Here is a 20,392-nt window from a genome sequence, read left to right as displayed (position 1 = left end):
GATTATTCGATTCTAATTAGCTCAGTTTTGTTACCTGATAAACCAAGTGTTTTTCAACCTTTTTTGAGCTAAGGGACATTCCTTTCATTGAAACAAATTCAAACAGTCAGCGCTGGTGCATATCCAGGTAAGTAAATCCAAATGGAAGACCGCTAGACCGTACAGACACACAAATTGGAGAATTTACCTCAGTACGACAATTACTGTGCTGCGGTTGAAAAACACTAGAATAAATAACGGTTGTGAATAGATTATTTGCGCATGATTCTTCTACACTAAATGACTTCTATCAAGAACATTGCGCTCAATGACAACAGGACAGTGTTATGTTACAGTTTTGTCATTTAAAAATGGCAAATATCTGGTGCCGATACACCCACATGCCAAATTAATGTCACATCTCATCTCATTAGCTGTACCGCTTATCCTTATTAGGGTCGCGGGGGGGCTGGAGCCCGTCCCAGCCATCTCCGGGCAGTGGGCAGGGGAAACCCTGAACTGGTTGCCAACTAATTGCAGGGCACACGGGGACAGACAACTCACTCGCTTAGTCACACCTAGGGACAATTTGGACCGGCCAATTCACCTGAAATGCATGTTTTTGGAATGTGTGAGAAAACCGGAGTGCCCGGAGGAAACCCACGCAAGCACGGGGAGAACATACAAACTCCGCACAGGAAGTCTGGAGCTGGATTTGAACCCACGCAGGAGGTTCCCACGACCTCAGAACTGTGCCGCACACGCGCTAACCACTGATCCGCCGTGCTGTCCAATGTCACATCTCATCAGCTGCACCGCTTATCCTCAGTAGGGTCGCGGGGGTGCTGGAGCCCATCCCAGCAATCATCGGGCAGTGGGCAGGAGACATCCTTAACTGGTTGCCAGCCAATCGCAGGGCACACGGGGACAGACAACTCACTCGCGCATTCACACCTAGGGACAATTTGGACCAGCCAATTCACCTGAAATGCATGTTTTTGGAATGTGGGAGGAAACCGGAGTGCCCGGAGGAAACCCACGCAAGCACGGGGAGAACATACAAACTCCGCACAGGAAGTCTGGAGCTGGATTTGAACCCACGCAGGAGGTTCCCACGACCTCAGAACTGTGCCGCACACGCGCTAACCACTGCGCCGCCGTGCTGTCCAATGTCACATGTTCTTTTAAAATTAGATTTTTATTTAAGCCGCAAAGAGAAGTGGAACCTTGTTCCTCAAACTTCTTCATGGGAAATCCCCTCATCCAGCGGTACCATATGTAAAATTATGAAAAAGCACATGAGCGTATAATCATCATCTTCATACATTAACGCACGTCTCCGCATCGCTCTTGAGTAATCATGAGTTCTTTCACGGTGAAACGCGCAATGTTGCTGCAGCGTGAGAGATGGAGCAGATGCGGGCACGCTAGCATAACCTAGCATGCGTTCGCATGACAAAACCGTACGGATTAATTTGCTTGCGCGCTCTTGTCGTCATCGCGGCATCTTGAACGCAACATTAATCTTGAGGAGATACTTTTTCCCTAATCTCTTTTGATCTTGGGGATTAAAAGTGATCTATCTATTGAGAGAAGATAAAAAGTCGATGAGCGTTTTACTTTGGTTGAAGAAACTCGTGTGTACTTTACAGTGTGAAATTCCAGACTTGGTGTTTTTTTTCCTCACATTTTAAGCGCTGCAGCTTTAAATACAGTGCGGCTTAATATTTTTATATTTTTGGAGCACTGAAATAAATATCCAGTTGCCGATGTCCGAAGCACATGAACTGTAAAAAAACAAAACACCTCTGTGACTTCTGGAAACATTTATGATGCCCTTCAAGAGAAATGAGTCCATGTTTTGACCAACATTCCTCATATAATACATAACAGGGAGCAAAGTGGAAGGTTTGACAGTAAAACAATATTTACAACATATGATATTTAAACCTTTCCACCCTCAAATCAATACATTTGAATTAAACAGAAGCGGAAGTTACCAATCAAACATGCTTAACTTCACTTTCTGTATCATCAGCGTAGCAAACAAGTAAAATTTGGTCCAGTACAGTGGCAACCACCAATGTAAACAACACAAAAACCCTCATTGTGTTCCATTCTGGCACTATTCTCCACGGTATGCTTAACCTGGCCCTTCGTCTAAAATCATAGGGTTCACATTTTACGTCAGTGGCTTTTCTGTACCACAGATCGGTTTGATATCTGAATTAATTTTTGCGGCCTGGCCCAATAATAAGAAAAAATAACAATAAAATTAATAATCCCAAATCCATTGTGTAAGCCCTAGACCACTAGGGATCTAGATGGCATAGGAAACAACATTAGACTTTATCATCAAACTATGTTTACTTATGGTACCACGTTGCACAACGTTATTATGGCTGAACTGTTTACCACAATGCTCCATTACAATGGTGTACAACGTGGCACCATAAGTAAAACTAGTGTAATGATGATTATGCATTTTCCTTTGTCTTCCACAAGTATAGCGGCCTAGTGGTTAGGATTCGGCTGTCGCATCTCCGCGGTCCAGGTTCTATTCCTGTTGCATCCAATGTTGAGCAAATGAGGTCGGCAGTATTCGTCGATTGATGAACCAATGCTGTGTTATGATGATATACTACCATAACCGTCGAGTTTTTCTGACTTGATCTTGAAAATGATTTCAAAAGGCGCTTAAAAAGTCTTGAACTAAGCTGTAAGAACCCTGAAATATTATACAAAATCTTTTACATGCGTATAAATTAATGCTATCAATAAACAGCAGCTTGCACACCCCAACGGAGCTTTTATCGTCGCCGGCGACTTTAATCGGGCATGTTCAAGGACTGTACTTCCCAAATCCATTCAATACGTGGACTGGGCAATTTAGGGAAAAAACACTGGACCGTGTGTACAGTAAGATCAAACATCTAGTTGGATCCGCCCATCTCTGTCTGTCCCTCACCCCCTCATACACCCCCCCCTCCGGAGGAAAACAAAGCCTATACAATAAGGACAGTACAAACATCTTTTTTGTTCTTTTCCTTATATCCTCACTGTAAAATGTGGACCTGGAGTGCCACGTCTAATTTCGTTGTCACAATATATCCCATGTTGTAACAATGACAAAAAAAAGGTATATTCTATACTATTCTATTCTAAATATTAAACCGCAACGTTTTGTATGCACAGGTGATGAAGTGGTGAGACTGTTTTACCTATCAGAACGCAGAACAAAACGCACAATAGAGACCAGTGTTTCAGGCACCACAAGTAAAAATAATGTGATAATTCGATAAAATCGAATGCCTGTATCATTGGTGGTCTAGTGTCACTCCTCGGGTTCAATTCCTGTTGCCCGCTATGTTTGGCAATTTTGATGAGCACCACTTACTGACTGATCAATTGCATTGCAGCAAATAGACACGGTACCGCTTTCTGTAGTCCTGCCGTCTCAATTTCAGGCGCCTTATAGTCCGGTATGCCTTATGTCTGAAAAACAGATGGGTAAACACCATTTTTGGGGGATGAGGTTCCTTATAATCTGGTGCGCCTTATGGTGCAGACAATACGGTAGTTCATTTTTATGGCAGTTCAAGCATGCAGCTTAAGATGCGGTGCGGCTCTCACAAAGATAAAATTGAGTTTCCTTCTTAAAGTTAAGAATGCAGCTTTTATTCATTAATTGCAATCTGGAATTTACGGTACATAAAACACCTTTCTCCGGCAGGCCATCGAAAGCAACCTGATGAGGAAGTCGAGTGGGGGCTTGACGTACATTGCCGAGTGGAAGGGGGGCCTCCTGGAACACAAGATGGGTCACCTAACCTGTTTCGCTGGCGGCATGGTGGCGCTCGGCGCCGACGGAGCGCCCGGCGACCAAACGGGCCACCAGATGGAGCAAGCGGCAGAGATTGCCAGGACCTGTCACGAGTCCTACGCCAGAACCGGTACTCGGATGCCGACTGCTTGATGTCGAAGTGAGGCGTTTCCATTCTGAGAGTTCTGTTTTTTTCCTTTGTAAGCTTTAAAGCTGGGCCCTGAAGCGTTCCGTTTCGACGGCGGCGTGGAAGCAATAGCCACGCGCCAAAACGAGAAGTACTTCATCCTCCGGCCTGAAGTCATCGAGACCTACATGTACATGTGGAGGTTTACCCACGACCCAAAGTACAGGGAGTGGGGCTGGGAGGCTGTTATGGTAATGCAACCTTTACATCACATCACAGCATCTAGCAACAGGGAAAGCAATCCCAATAGTATTGAGTGGGGCTATAAATATCAACTTAATATTTAAAATAATGATTTCAAAGTGATTCAGTCCCATTGATGACTAAGCATCGAACATTGTTATTAGAATGGCAGCGAATAGAAATGATTTAAAGGGACTCTGTTTATTATTTGACAACAAATAAAAATAAGCTGCACAGTATTTGAAGCCACAGGGTTTAAATGTTGGGGCTTGTAGTCAGGAATTCATAGTAAATAGCTAAAAACCCTAAAAATTAATATTTGTTTACCAATTGAGTGATTTTTTTTTTACGGGATAATTTTTTTTCTTGCTTTTCTAATAACCAACGAAACAATACTTAAAAAGACAGTGTATATTATTTTGACCACTATATGTTGCTGTATGGTGTAGGTTGGGAACATATGGCTTTTTTATGAGTACCGTATTTTCCGCACTATAAGGCGCACCTAAAATCCTTTATTTTTTTCAAAAGCTGACCATGCGCCTTATAATACAGTGCGCCTTATATGTGGATCAATATTAAGTCGCAAAGTCTTGCAACTAAAGCAAGCAACCGCCGACTAGATTTTCCCCCGAAGGCGAAGTCGTCCGTGGTGTATGCTGGGATTTATATACCGGCGTTTCATTTCCTAGCCAATGTGTCAATCATCATTTGAATCAGTCACTATTGGCTAATGTTATTCGGAGGTAAAGGGGGTGGATCCTTTTTGTCATTTACAGGCTCGCATAGGCTAAATGGGCGAAACAAGGCCTGCAATTGGCCGAAAAAGATGAATCACACGTTGGTTGGGTTGCACTACGGCATAGAATTTTTTTTTTTTTAATATTCTGTATTTGTAAATATTTTACTCTCCTGGATTTACTACACTCACGGTTGTGAGAAGACCATGGTTACGTATCATTATTGAACGTGATGGCTGCAAGAGAACTTGGGTGAGCTTTGGAATGTTAAGGGGGTAACAAGTTTGACTGAACTATCTGACTGTTTTGTCTACGTTCCCATTGTAGCGCCTTATAATCCGGTGCGCTTTATGTATGGAAAATATAGGACCAAAAACTATTTTTTGGGGGTGCGCCCTATAACCTGGTGTGCCTTATAGTGCAGAAAATAAGGTACATATGGCTCTGAAATGAAATATGTATACTGGACTGAAATCAGAACCTCTCTCACAATTTGCACTGCAGTTAAAAGTCAAGGCTTCACACCAACAGCCGTCTTGGCTGTAAATCGCAAAATAATCCTGTATATGGAAGCTCACTAAGCATTCTATGTTCATTGTTTAGACCGTTAATAATGAAAAGCCACACGACAAACTTTAATAAATACACTGAAGCTTTGGCAAAGCACCTAGGGCAATTATAATTTGTAAACGGTAGGAATGGGTGGAGCTATATACGGGACAGGAGGCCCACACTCCTTCTCTATGAAGGTAAACACATTGGTATCATTGCATTATTTTGTGGCATTTTTGCATAAGAACTTGTGCTCGTACCCTGTTTGGAAACAAAAATGTCATTCAAAATGACCCTCAAAATTCTTAAGTAACTGCTGGAGGGATACAAATTTTTAAGTGGTGTATTTAGAATTTCATAAATTTATCGAATCATCAAACATCATGCAGTAAAATAAAATGTGAGGAAGAATTAGCTTTTGTCTGGAGAGCGGGTTTGACAGTTTTGTTGAATTTTGAGTATATGGTGTGGCTCTTTGTCAAAAAAATTCCCAACCCCTGGAATAAGAAACCAAAAAAACTATTGCAAAATAGTACAAGGATAAATACAAACTACAAAGATTCATTTGACGTTTTCAGGTACCCGTAGCAACTTAAGGTGGGCCTCATGTTATGTAAAATAAATGCTAATTTCTCAACCTACCAGTATTTACAAAACTAATGATATGATAGTACACATATTATTATTTAATTAAGGTGTTTTTCCAACCACTAGGAGGCACTAAACAATATACATTGTCTTAGGCAAAATGATTTGTCAGTCACCAATTTTTATTAATGATGGCAGGGATAAATTATATTTACCCCAAATGAATGCGTTTATTCTCTGTCTGTCTTGCCTAAAAATATACGTGTTTATCGATCTGTTAATCAGAGGGAAAGAAAACTAAAAATTAAAATGAAATTGTGAATTCCTTTTTGCCTAAAATATCTTCCAGTGATGACCTTTGGTAATTGGAAACTAATGTGTTGGTAACCACTTGTCCTTACATTTGACTTCCATTATAATGGTAAATGGACTGCATTTATATAGCGCTTTACAATGTATTTCACGCTTACCCATTCACACACACCGATAGCGTCACCCATGCATGGTGTCTACCTGCTTGTCGGGGACATTAGGGGTTCAGTGTCTTGCCCAAGGACACTTCAACAATTACCTCGGAGGAGACGCCCCAGTTCTAATGCCCTCAATACGATGCTAGATTAGTTATTTTCTTCAATTACAATTCATACTTTGTGTTGGCAATGAAAATGAAAATAATGCCTCATTTTAACCTTCGTACACTAAACTATTTTTTGTTTCCCGTTTAGGCATTGGAACAGCATTGTCGGGTGGAGGGCGGCTACAGCGGCGTCAGAGACGTTTACACGTCTACACCAAACCACGACAACGTGCAGCAGAGCTTTTTCCTGGCTGAGACGCTCAAGTAAGACGATTTTTTTATTTTATTTTTTTAGGGCGGTCCATCAATCACAAGTCAATCTTTAAAGCACGGGTGGGCAAAGGTTTGTTTGGTGGGCCGCATTGGGTTAAAACCTTTGGCATAAGGACTAGGCCAGGAGGAAAAACAAACGTTTTTTGTATCTACCAATACAGTTTGCGATCCGATATCTAAGCAATACACGAGGGAAAAAAGATAAAACACGTATCCAATTTCAAAAAGATGCATCTGATTTTTGGGCTTTTTGGGCAAAAATGAATGGCAAAAAATGGAAACACTTATTTTTAGAATAGAAAATATATATCACATGCAGCCATCTATATGTACCGTTTATATTTCATGTTTTGTATTATAAATGGACCCTATATCGTATATTCCTGACTACGAACTGCTATTTTTTGCTACATTTTAAACACTGCGGCTTTAAATACAATGCGGTTAAAAAAATATATATATATATTTCGGGGCGGCACTGGAGAAAATGGCAAGCTGCTAGTTTCTACAACGTATACGCTCTAAATACATCGCGATGTCTGAAAACATATGATACCCTTCGAGAGAAATTAGTTACATTATCCATGACATAATACACAACGGTAACAGAATGGGAGGTTTGACCGTTCTTTATTAAATATTTACGACATACAATATTTTACCTTTCCACTCACATTAAGACCTTAATTTATACATCAGAATTATCATCAGGCCATCAGTAAAGATATCAAGAAACGATAATACAAAAAAGAATGATCAGTGTTAATGTCAAGTCGCTCAAGTTTCCTTTAATTCACGAGGACCGATAACACGCTAATGTAATTTGGTCAATTACCGCAAAAACCACCAATGAAAACATTCAAGGCACATCTGTGTTGCAATCTGGCACTATTCTCCAGTACTGGCACCGTCGTCTAGAAATATAGGGCTTACATAATACGGGACGCAAAAGGCCAGGCAAAAGAAATTGAGGAAAAATGTTGCGTGTTGGTCACTAAAAGTCTCCATAATTTGTATTCTTATTCATTTGCATTACACCATGCAGCAATACCTCGTGGTCAAATAGTATACATTCTCCTTTAATGTAAGTGTGGTCCGCTCAAAATATGAATTCATTTGTTACTGATCATTTCATTTTCATATAAATTCCTAATGTTTTTCTATTTGGATATTGTGCATTTCAAATATCAAAAAATATATTTAAGGAGGGTAAAATGTTTTTATTAAGTTTTTTTGGGGTGGAAAACCCAATTTGAGCCTAGCTCCGGCAGCCCCCAAGTCCATTGAGTTTGAGACCCCTGGTGTTGCGTTATGTCACCTCAAGATCAGAAATAGTTCCAGACAGGGGTTTGTACAGGTGCTTGAAATCCTTGAATTTTAATGTTGCGGTTTCAAGGATTAAAAAGTGCTTGAGTTTTGTGTGAGTGGCATGTAAATGTTTGAAATTGTTGCCATGTTTCTCACCAACACTGCTCTCTCGTGGCTTCGCTTTATCAATGCTTCGTTTTCTTTTGGTTAATGGCACTTGATATTAGTTTGTATAGCATTTTACTATTAAGGGTCTTTCCAAAAATACAGATGCATGCCACACTTACACACATACTCATTTCATAATTCCCTTGAGTAAGAATTACGTATCATTTATGCACAATTATGGGCTATGCGAAAAATTAAGGGAGTGTTTCGCATTGGGAAGAAATCCCTGCACCTGAAAAGGTAAGCAACATATTACTGAAATTTTTACCCACCACTTATATGGGGAGAGAATTGTCTGAAAATCAAATACATTTGCGATTTACCCAAGATTTAAAAATCATGTCTTGATAAAAGCACATGCAAGTTTAAAAAACACATTTGTAGCTCTGCAAAATACATTATTCTCACTGGATTTTTATTTTTCTTTGAATGGTGTTGGAGTAATTTGGCTTTGAAATACCTCAAAATGGGTTTAAATCTGTCAATGAAAGGTGTATGAACCCTGACCGAGAGTTAAATTTTTCTTACGTCCGTTTTTAGGTACCTGTATTTGCTCTTCTCTGACGACGACCACCTCTCGTTGGAGCATTGGGTGTTCAACACGGAGGCACACCCCCTCCCTGTCATCAGGAAGGACCCCCCAGAACAGACCAATGCAGTGGAGTAGGAACAACCTTGTACAAATCCTGCAAAGTTTACTTTTCAGCTGACAGGAAGCAGAGTTTTTTTTCTGGGATCACAGCCAACTTGTTTATTGTTGTGGAAGCGTTGTCGTTTCCTGGCTAACGACCCTTCCCCAAACCTATCTCGGACGCCGTTTTAATTTCAGGCAGGAGAATGGCGACAGGAGATCTTCATTCGCTGCCCAGTGACATCACTTCCTGTGATCGTGTTTACAAAAGGACTTAATTGTCATCAGTGTCAGCTTTTTTCCAAAACTTCAAAAGCTTTTACGTCACCAGTTCATGTTATCAACGTAGCATTGGGAGACCCTTCAAAAGTTTGGTGGGGTTATTACATCTTGAGACAAATTTATATTACCAGGGGTTTGAACAGCTCTCAAGGACCTGAATTGATGGTATGACTTGATGCTAAAGCGCCAAACCAACAATGTAGCAACGTTAGGCTAGTGCTAGCAAGAGCGCGAGGTTTGTGTCCAAAAAATTTGCCTTTAAGGCTCACTTTAAGTTTTAAAAATCTCGACGTTGGACCAAAATGTTTTGGGAGTGGTGGAAGATATACCGTAAATTCCAAACTACAGAGCGGGCCTCATTAAAAGCCACATGTAAGAAACTCATTTTTGTTTGTGTACAAGCACTATTCGCAACACAAAACTCGATATACTGTACGGACTAAAATTCAAAATCCGAGCCATTGGACTGATTGTAGGCTCTTCCATGTTCCCTTTCCTTGTGCTAATGACAAAGTAAGTGGGAAGACAAAGTATTGCTTCTACATAAAAAAATACATATACATGCCGACACTAGTTCCTTAATAAGGAGCTGTACACAGTAATTATCAGGCTGACTGTTATTGAACTGATTACAGCCTAACATGACAACACTGTTTTTGGTCCAATAGGAAAAAAAACATACACAAATTTGTCACCTGAACTCTAACCATGTATGATTTTGTTTTTTTTTTGTATTATAGAGGAGACCATGTGTTGTTTCTATCAATTTGTCATGTGCGGAAGGGATGGGACATCTTAACATCAATCCAAGGACTCAGCGTGTGTACAGGCTTCATAGCTTAAGTCAGTATAGTACATCGAGTTTTGTTTTGAGAATGTTTTGTGGCACTGCTGCGTATATTTTAATGTTTAATTATTATTGACTGCTGCGCTAGTTGATTAAAATTGACAGTTGCAGACGCAGTCCGCAAACGAGTGTCTTAATCGCGGCACAATGTGTTGTTTTTATGTACTAGACATTTCCCCGCTGATGTCTTTAAAATAGAAGTAAATGAGTTCATTTCTCCTGCTTAAAGTTGAGTTTTAATCTTGTGCGCTCTGTAGTTTAGGATTTACGCTAGATGTGATTACTTTTTTCCTTTATTTTTTTGTGCGACCGCATCGTCGCAGTGTCCTCGCGGTCACGCTGCGGCTGGACGGAAATTGGTCGCCTTGCCCAAATGTCGCTCTTTATCTTGTGCCTTTGCTTGTGGGCTCCTCGCACAAAAGTTAACCGGGCATGACAAATGAAGCATGTAGAGCTAGCAAAGGGGGAGGGAGTGTACAGTCAGTCATCACTTCGCGTTTCCCTGCCAGTTCGGTTCAATTTTGACGTCTGTAGCCGCTAATGGCACTCAATGAGTCAATGCTTATATCAGGGGTCTCCAACGTCGTGCCCCACGAAGGACAGTTGAGGTGCCCACGGGCCTGTTCTGAAAATTGCTCACCAGTGCTGGGTCATCGTGATTTTCTAGTATCATTATTTTTTCATCGGTTGACTGAGTTTATTGAACCCCATTTTTTGATAGTTAACCTGGTAACAACATTGTCATGATAGTTATTTTAGAAAATCAAATAAATACATTTCGGTTTAAGGGCATCACGGACAAAGAAAATCTATTCAAATATCGATAATTGTTTAGTACTAGTCATTCTTCTCAATTGCTTATGAACAATTTTTTTTTCATCTTTTTACTGGTTTATTTTACAAGAAATACAACAAACTAAATTCCAACTTACAGGTTTTATAGTGGGCAGCACGGCGGCGCAGTGGTTAGCGCTTGTGCGGCACAGTTCATGTCATGGGAACCTGTCGTGGGTTCAAATCCAGCTCCAGACTTCCTGTGCGGAGTTTGTATGTTCTCCCCGTGCTTGCGTGGGTTTCCTTCGGGCACTCCGGTTTCCTCCCACGTTCCAAAAACATGCATTTCAGGTGAATTGGCCGGTCCAAATTGTCCCTAGGTGTGAATGAGCGAATGAGTTGTCTGTCCCTGTGTGCCCTGCGATTGGCTGGCAACCAATTCAGGGTGTCCCCTGCCCACTGCCCAGAGATGGCTGGGATGGGCTCCAGCCCCCCGCGACCCTAATGAGGATAAGCGGTACGGCTGATGAGATGAGATGAGATGAGGTTTTATAGTGAATGAGAAAAAGTCGTTTTTTTAAGCTAGCTATCTGGCTATCTTCCTACCTGTTTAGTTATTAAGCAAGCTAATGTTTTACTTTTTGCTAGTTATCAAGCTAAATTTTGGCCTCCTTTCTAACTAGTTAGCTCTTTTTTTGCTCTCTAAGCCTGTTTAGATGCATTTTTACTTTCTAGTTGTTGTTTTACCCGTTTACCTTTCTAGCTAACTATCAAGCTACTTTATAGCCGTTTAGAAATCCATTTAGCTTAGTTGCTATTTTAGAAATGCATCGCAAACAGGGTGCCCTTTACGCTAATTAGAAACAAAAAGTAGCTTGAATAGGTTGGAGACCCCTGGCTTACATTTCCACATGACTTGGAATCTAAACTGTCCCCTAAATGTGCTCAAAATAGCATTCCTGTTTTAGAATGTGGTAAAAATGTGATCTAAATAACAAAGGGGAGAGCAAAATGTCCGCCTCTGATGTTTTTGTGTGTACAATTAGTCAATATGGCAGCAGGTCAAGGCACAATCCCCGGGCTTTTTCGCTAGTAGTTAATGTAACAATAGAAACTCAAAACTAAATTTAAAGTATAAACTGGACTTTATGGTTAAGAAATACTTCAATGAAAGTAAGTTTAAAATGAAACTTACCAAAATAATAATGGCTGAATGGCGACAGAAGCAGACAGGTAGTTGGTTGTTCCTTCCCCGTTCTTGTGAGTACATGTACTTCAATTTCAGCCCACTGGTGCGCTTTTGGAGGACTTTCCACGACAGTTGCGTTTGACTTCAAACCTTTGCGAGGGTATTAAGATTCGAAATGTTATGTTTAGTTGAATTCAATGTTCCCGTTTCGTGCGTTAATTTCCCCCATTCGGTTCGTTCAAATCTAAATGAATCCTAACGAGGCATTCACTTCGTTTTGGCATTTATTTTCTGTACAACACTGACACCCAGTGGAAATGAGGCGCAATGACACGTCACAAATGACCACTCAATTTGATTTCCTGAGGAGTTCTTAGGGATTTACAATTGTTTCATCGTTTATACTAATTGATGCGGTTGAGTTTCTTAAAAATGTGCGATTGTAATTGCAAAAGGACGATTCGTCGTTGATTTATGTTTGATTGTCACGTTTTGTTGCGTTAATTTATTATTGTTATCACTGTGTGCGAAAACCCCAACGAATGGAAAACAGTAAACAGAAATGACATAGATGTGAGACCTTTTAATGTGAAACAAATCTTCTGTTTTTCTTTTATTTGATGTTTTCTGTTGAACTTTTGATTTTTTTTGTGTGTGTAACACAGTTTTTCTGTGTTTCTTGTGTTTACCTTTTTCTTTTAAACATTTGCTTTTATTTTGTTTTCATTTTTTTTTTGTGCTTGTTGTCACAGATATAATAAAGAGCGCAGTGAGACGTTCTTTTGGTTTAAAGATGACAAATAAATCAAGTTAGGAATGTTTTAAATAATTAGTTTTATGACAGGGTTATTGTTTCAAATCTACTTTCTGGAATAAAATGAGGGTCTGATCCATAATACATCATTCTTTCAAGATACGTTAGGTTTTTTTAAGTTTTAAACGGACACTGTGTAATATTTAACAAATAGATGATGCTGTATTATGTAGTACCACAGAAAACGAGTGGTAAAAAGGAAAAAATACAAACTATGGAAACTCAGTGACCAAAAAGCAGGATTTTACTTTTTGTCGTGCTTTTTGGCACCCGTAGCAGCAAGATGGTGGACAATCATGTCAGTTCCCTGCAGTCGAGCCTCAAATTTCATAAAATGCATGTTTATGACAGCTCGTGTATTTTTTCTTATTATTTAAACAAATAGGTTTTTTTTTTTCGTTTTTTACCACTAGGAGGCGCTTAATAATAATAATAATAATAATAATAATAATTTCCTTGTATTGTCATTCTGTGTAACAATGTACACAGAACGAAATGTCGATTGCACCTGACCCGTTGTAGCGAGCCGATGCAGCCGCAGCCAACAGAGGGCGCCGCCGACCACTTTTTATAATACACAGTGTCCCTTTAAAATGAATATTGAGTTGAGGTTTTTTAGGATGGATTATGCTTTAACAATTGATAAGGATTTAAGGCTACACGTGAATTTATAAGTAAGGTTGGCCTTTTATAGGGTTTCAAAAAGGAAATCAGGTGTCGATCAGGATTAGGGTGTCAAATCTAGTTTAGCGTTTGAAAAGAGGTAAGGTTTGAAATGAGTTGGGTTTCAAATTATTGTTTTTGACAGGGCCTGGTGTATTAGCGTTTAAAAACCTGGTCTCGGATTTACATTCACATCAAGCCTAGAGGGAAGTTTGATTGGGGTCAGGTTTCAAATCAGGCTCACAGAGTAGCAGGGTTCCAACTGAAAAAAATTGAGGTTTTTCTTGTGATTGTTTTGTTTTTGTGAGTAGAAATGCAAAATTAACTTTCGAGCTTTTTGTGCAAACGTGCGTCGGACATTCATTTTCGTTTTTATCTTTTTTTTTTTTTGATTTGGGATGCTAATTTCCAATTGCTGAGCGTTTTCTTTACATTATCGGGGAATCGTTCCATTTTGGGGGATTTGTTGATGCAATATTTCCATTTGTGGGGAATTGTTTTAAAAGAAAGAAGATTAATATTATGATTATAAGTATGATTCTTGTAAATATCAGGTAGTGGTGGAAAAGCCACTGGACATTTCTATCGAGAGGATTTGAAATTGAGATTCATGCGCTGGAGACTTTTTAAGAAATTATATTTGTTACACTTCTATAATCAACAATAAAAAGACATTTTATTATGTGCCTTTGTGTGTGTGTCTTTCAATATACTACATGGGTATCCAACGTGGTGTCCGCGGGCCCCAGATAGACCCGTTAGAACACCAGAGTCACCCGCGGATTAGTTTTTAAAATATGTCATGGGTCATTGTGATTCTCTAGGAAATGAGCTTTCTAACTGGCATAATGTGGCGGTGCAGCCTGCTGCCAAACGATCATATGACTATTTGGAGAGACAGACGAAAGCAAGGTGTGTTAAGTGATGTATTTTGACTGTTCGCAGCGTTCCGAAAATTCGAATCCCAAAAGAAATGTGTGGCGATAACTAAATACAAATGCTAAAAAAAAAATGCAACAAAACCACGTATATGCCAAATTTAAAATGTTTAAATTATTGTTTTCCAGCCCAACTCATGTTCATGATGACATCACTAAGCGGGCAACACCATTTCGCAATCAATTCCTTATTCAACTTGATTGGGCAAAAAAAAAGGCAATGAAACACAGTAAATTACAGTAAAATGAGATGTGGTCCTTTTCAAACACAATTGGGACTGCGCAGATTAACTGAACAGGAAGAAAAGTATCGTTTTCATAGTTCTAATAATTTCAAACGATCGCAGACACTAACGAGTCTTGTGACATTAAGAGAAACTTTTGTCGCGATGTTATTTTAATTATTTCCTCATATTGAGGGTTTTGAGTTTTCTCTTGCCTTCATGTAGGTTTTAGATCCGGGATTTGTGTAATAGTAGTCTGGTTTATGCATTCATTTGAGACTCCTTGTGATTAAGGGTTATAAAAATAAACATGACTTGACTTTGGTAGTTGACCGAGACCCTTTTAACCTCTAACAATTACTACCCGGTAATAACATGTTTTTTTAGAAATGCATATCAAACTGGTAACAAAAAGTTTTTTATTTCAGCTTCGAAAAGGTTGACAAATCCTGATACATCATGGGGTGTCAAACTCGTTTTTACTTAGGGCCACATCCGTGCAAATGTAACATATTCAAACGCTGCCCTACTTACCAACCAGACAATCGTTCAAAAGTTAAATTTGTTCGTAAGTTGCTTCAGTGCTATATTTTTTATGTTATGTATGTTTAAGGTTTGTAATATTAACCTGTATTGTTTTGTATTAAAAAAGAAACATTTAATAAGAAAAGAAGAAGAAGAAGATAAGAATAAGGAAAAGATTGCCGTGCGCTCGCGTGCCACTTGTTAACCCCCCGTGTGCCACTGGTGGCACGCGTGTCATAGGTTGCCGACCCCTGAACTATATTAACATATTTCGGCAGGAATTTCAACACAGCAATTTAATATTGCACCCATTACACATATATGTTAGAAACTAAATATATGAAGATAAGAATCTTCTTGGACATTTAACATTTATATGGAAAAACTGCAGTGTAGTCCATGGGCATTGTGGGAAATGCAGTCTTTGGTCAGAGCACTTTTGATTTCTTTCTATTTTTAGAGTCTCATACTTATCAGCCTTCACCTTTCCGTGTTTTTTTTCCGTTTTTTAATTTTTTCAATTTGTGTCTGCCTTTTGACAAATTTTGTACAGGAAAAAACAAAAGATATACTGCAACATATAATAAACAACGGTAAATTTACAAGTGGGCAAAGAACTGAGAAAGATGCTGCAATATTTGTTATTTGGTAAATAGATTTAACTTGATTTACTTTAAGTATCTCTGTTTTTCGTTCTACATGGGCTGTCAAGCTGTGAGTAAATGGGTGCCACCCTGTATTTGTAAGGTTTATCACTGCTTAATATGAGCTATTGCGTTCATTAAAGGTATGTTGCGTGATATCTGACCAGTAGATGGTACTATTGTGTCTAATGCGAAAATAAATAAAAATAGTACCAAAGGAGCTCAGCATTGCAGCAAGATGATGGACAAACATGGCGGTGACGACGAGGTATGGATTCCGCTGTGTAAAAGGAAAAAAAATGTGACTTATGAATATTCTTAAAAATAACATTGGTATCATGGGTCATGTATTTTTTCCTTGTTTTCTTTACTGATTATTTTTTTTACCACTTGTGAGGCACTAAATATCATACACTGTCCCTTAAATAAGGAGTCCAATCGCCAGTTTGATAGTTATAATAATGGTTATACAAATCAAACGGTTTCCATGGCAACTATTTAGGTCTTGTATATTTGTTTGCTTTATTTCAAAAAATGACAGTGCTCCAAAAAAAATATTGCTAACATTCTGTCTGGCCTAGATCCCCGCGAATGACGGGGGTTAACTTTCTTAAAGCGTCCCTGTTTAATTTAACAAGCGCTTGTCAGTGCGATGCAACATTTTACCACCAGGTGGAAGCAGAGTACCGTAGAAGGTATGCTGACAAGACATCCTACATTTTAATTTTCGATGTGATTGAAATACAAATAAATACCGGACTGGAGTCTTAAATTTAGTGATCAAGAAGAATTTGTGTTCTACCATGAGCCTTGACCTGAACATCAGGCATTTTTTTTAGGAACTGCGACCTCAATTTTATGGAGTAGAAATAAATGTATAAATAAAAATAAAAAAAATAGCTACAAATATATTCCATACAAATACATGTACACATAGTTAAGTAACGAATTACCTTAATGTATGTATGAATACAATGTATTCACAATCATTTCTGTATTTATTTTGTCTTTTATTATGTCGAGTATTTTGTTGTGTATTTTAAACAAAATATTATTCAAATGAGGGGGCGGGTCAAACTGGCAGAGGTTTTCAACTATTGGTTGGTCAACAAGTGCACAATTGTTCATCGCTGCACAACCAATAGGGGAAAAGCTCAGCATATTTGACTTGCCTCCTCATTTGAATACAGCTTAAATGTGAAGCATCGCACTATTAAAGTACAGGTCCTTGGTATTTCCCGCCTGTCGCACCTTCTCCAGTGCCCATGGCCCAGCTAGGAACCACCAATCGTCAACGCAGTGTTCATTTGACCTGTGAAAAGTGATGGCTCCCAACAGAGATCTACGGGTCCCCAAAATTTAGTGTTATCGAGGTTGAAATTGTAAATCGGCGACAAACATATATAATATGAATCTATATATTCATTCAGTTTTAATCATCACAGTTTATTGGTAATACAAAGCAGTTATCACTTCAGATTTTTCAGTTCACAAAAATATTGTGCCTTATACAAAATAATATTGCTGAAATATTAGTCTATATATTCATGCAGTTTTAATCATCAGTTAATTGGTAATACAAAGCAAGTTATCACTTCAGATTTTTCAGTTCATATATTCTTCGTGGTTTGCTGTCCCGCCATAGTTGTAATGCCGTCCCTTCTCAAGGTTTCATTTTCCTCATGTTGTGGTTTTTGGGTTTTTCCTTGCCCTCATGTTGGTTCCAGATCAGGGGATAGTGTAATAATAGTCTGAAATAATAGTGTGTGTCATAACCTGTGAAGCCCTTTGAGACTCTTTGTGATTAAGGGCTAATGACTTGACTTGACTTCTCAAGGTCCAATCCATTATCATCCTCCTCATAGCGTAACCAAGAATATAATTTAGTCCATTTGGCAGAAATGTCCTTTTCTTGCTAGTATTCTTTTGTTTATTTTCTTTCATCGAGTCGTTCGCTTCAACACACGTGTTTTTCTAGCCTCCAAGATCTTCCAAAGAATTTCTCCGCCGTTTTTTCGTGCCGGAATTATTGCCGTTGTTATCCCTTTCTGCATTATGTTTCGTCTTATACCTGAGACCGAAGAAATGACCAATTTTGTGTTGATTTTTACCTTCCCTCGATGACAACAATGACGTCATCTCGAAGCAACGAGATCTTGTTGGCCGAGATCGGCGTGCAGACGAAAACTCGAACCGCGAGACCAAAACAACAATGGCGGATCTGCCTGACAAAAAGTTTGGAGTGCGGTAAATCTTGGTTTAAAAAAAAGTAATCTGTTAATAATGACGATTTGGTGTCAAAAAAGTTACGTCCCAGGGACGCACGTTGATTTGAGACTATGCGTCCCCAGCAAAAATGATGCGTCTAGGACGCAGGGACGCCAGCAAACGAGAACACTGTCAACGGTTCACTCCTTTAATCACTAGAACGTTTCCTGGTGGCAGAGCAGTGACGGGGATGTCTACCTGCCACCCCATGCAGCTGATAGATGTTCCCTCCTTGGGGCTGTTTTGGGGTTTTAAGTGTTTTTCCCCAGCTCCTGTCCTTACTCCTAAACCAGAGCCAAAAGCTGCTCTTCTCGTCCTCCTCTCCCAAATCTTGTATTGCCTTCTTCAACCAGCTCAGATTACTTGGTTGTTGGTTTATTTGCTCTCAAAGGTAGCCTCAATGTCCCCTTCTGATGGCACTACGAGCTCGATGGGGTGCACCACTCTTGCCTCTGGGACCACACTATAATGTCAGGGCAGAGATATGTTATCGTGAACTCCGTGGGTAACTGATGCTCCATTCTAAGATCAACTAAGTGCTCCACTCTTGGTCTGGGGAGAAGGACCCTGGTGTTTCTCTCAACCTGGTGCTTCTATGCCTCACAGCGCTTTTTCTGTCATCTGATGTTTTAACATATTTACGTAACTTTTTACGTCTGTATTCCAGACACATACACTTACTGGCCTAATGAAATATTTAATTTAGTACGCATCATTTTTGCTGAGGACGCATAGTGTCGGATCAACGTGCATCCCCGGGACGCAACTTTTTTGACACAAAATTGACATTATTACCCGATTACTTTTTTTTTAAAACAAAGATTTACCGCACTTCAAACTTTTCGTCAGGCAGATCCGCCATTGTTGTTTTGGTCTCGCGGTTCGAGATTTCGTCTGCACGCCGATCTCGGCAAACGAGATTTCGTTGCTTCGAGATTACATCATTGTCGTCGAGTGAAGGTTAAGTATGCCTCCGAAAAAACAGTATTAGGTAAAAATCAACACAAAATTGGTCATTTATCAGTGTCAGTAATAAGCCGAAACATAATGCAGAGAGTGATAACAACAGCAATAATTCCGGCAAGGAAAGCACGTGTGTTGAAGCGAACGATTCGACGAAAGATAATAAACAAAAGAATACTCCTAGCAAGAAAAGGACTTTTCTGCCAAAATGGACTCAATTATATTCCTGGTTACGTTATGAGGAGGATGATAATGGAGGCTACATGTTCTGTGATGCGTGCACCCAGCGTGACAAAAAAACTGGATAGCATAAATCATTTCGCAATACAAACTTTCAGAAGAGCACATTCGATTGGCAAACCCTAACCTTAACCCTAACCACAATGAAAACCACAAATTAGCTATGGAAATTCCGTTGCTGCAATTGGACCTTGAGAAGGCATTACAACTGTGGCGGGACAGCAAACCACAAAGAATATATGAACTGAAAACCTGAAGTGATAACTGCCTTGTATTACCAATTAACTGTGATGATTAAAACTGCATGAATATATAGACTAATATTTCAGCAATATTATTTTGTATAATGTACAATATTGTTGTGAACTGAAAACTCTTGAAGTGATAACTGATTTGTATTATCAATAAACGGTGATGATTAAAACTGAATAAATATATAGATTTATATTATATATTTGTCGCCGATTTACAATTTCAATACAACACTAAAGTTTGGGGACCCATAGATATCTGTTGGGACCCATAGATTTTTGAACATGCGAGTCCCCGGGACCCATCACTTTTCAGAGGTAAAATGAACACTGAGTACCCAAAAGTACTTATGTTTTTTCCCCCGCCATCTACTTATTGAGAACAATGTCCTATTTACAGAGGGAAGGATGGATCTGGCCCATTAATAACTGAAATCAGAATTGAGGGCTGTCAGGAACCCAATTTTTTTGAAAATTCTTTGTTGTAATATTGATATGTGTCAATGCATACATATATATTCGTAATTGTACGAGTTCTATCGTTTTTATGGTTTTAATCAATATTTTAAACGATTTATTCATTTAGTGGTAATGTATGCACCTTCTGATTCTCCATATATTTGGATGCAGTCATTTACTTCTCGTTTTATCCACTTGATGTCTCAATATATCCATTAATTCACTCATTAAACAGTCTCTATATTGTTCTAAGTCAGGGGTGGGCAAACTACAACCCGGCAAAAGAGTCATCACACGCCCCT

At 39.2% G+C, this 20,392-nt stretch overlaps 2 protein-coding genes across 4 annotated transcripts in view; one reads left to right on the top strand and one right to left on the bottom strand.

Moving 5' to 3' along the window:
- Positions 1–9,740, top strand: part of man1a1 (mannosidase, alpha, class 1A, member 1) — a 200,837-nt gene extending 191,097 nt beyond the window's left edge. The window contains exons 9-12 of the mRNA XM_088324634.1: positions 3,713–3,932; positions 4,008–4,180; positions 6,778–6,893; positions 8,919–9,740. Of these exons, the coding sequence (XP_088180760.1) occupies positions 3,713–3,932; positions 4,008–4,180; positions 6,778–6,893; positions 8,919–9,045 (636 nt within the window). The 3' untranslated portion in view covers positions 9,046–9,740. The remainder of the gene's footprint in view (positions 1–3,712; positions 3,933–4,007; positions 4,181–6,777; positions 6,894–8,918) is intronic.
- Positions 1–20,392, bottom strand: part of LOC148346209 (uncharacterized) — a 36,309-nt gene that overhangs the window by 5,104 nt on the left and 10,813 nt on the right. For 2 of the 3 annotated variants that reach the window (XR_015848232.1, XR_015848233.1), the window contains exons 3-5: positions 16,123–16,189; positions 12,108–12,251; positions 3,377–3,474 (exon numbers count right to left, since the gene is read on the bottom strand). Coding sequence is in view for 1 of the 3 variants with exons in the window: in XM_088324635.1 (XP_088180761.1) it covers positions 9,204–9,259; positions 12,108–12,251; positions 16,123–16,189 (267 nt within the window). In the remaining 2 variants the exon portion in view is untranslated. Of the gene's footprint in view, positions 1–3,376; positions 3,475–8,018; positions 9,260–12,107; positions 12,252–16,122; positions 16,190–20,392 lie in introns of those variants that run through there. The other variant, XM_088324635.1, reaches the window with a different exon arrangement.

Source organism: Urocampus carinirostris, chromosome 20, assembly GCF_059441175.1.
Source record: "Urocampus carinirostris isolate Australia breed hairy pipefish chromosome 20, RoL_Ucar_1.0, whole genome shotgun sequence".
In the NCBI taxonomy this organism is placed as follows: Eukaryota; Metazoa; Chordata; class Actinopteri; order Syngnathiformes; family Syngnathidae; genus Urocampus; species Urocampus carinirostris.
Note: the sequence above shows the minus strand (reverse complement) of the source record. Positions and strands in the feature narration are given on the sequence as shown.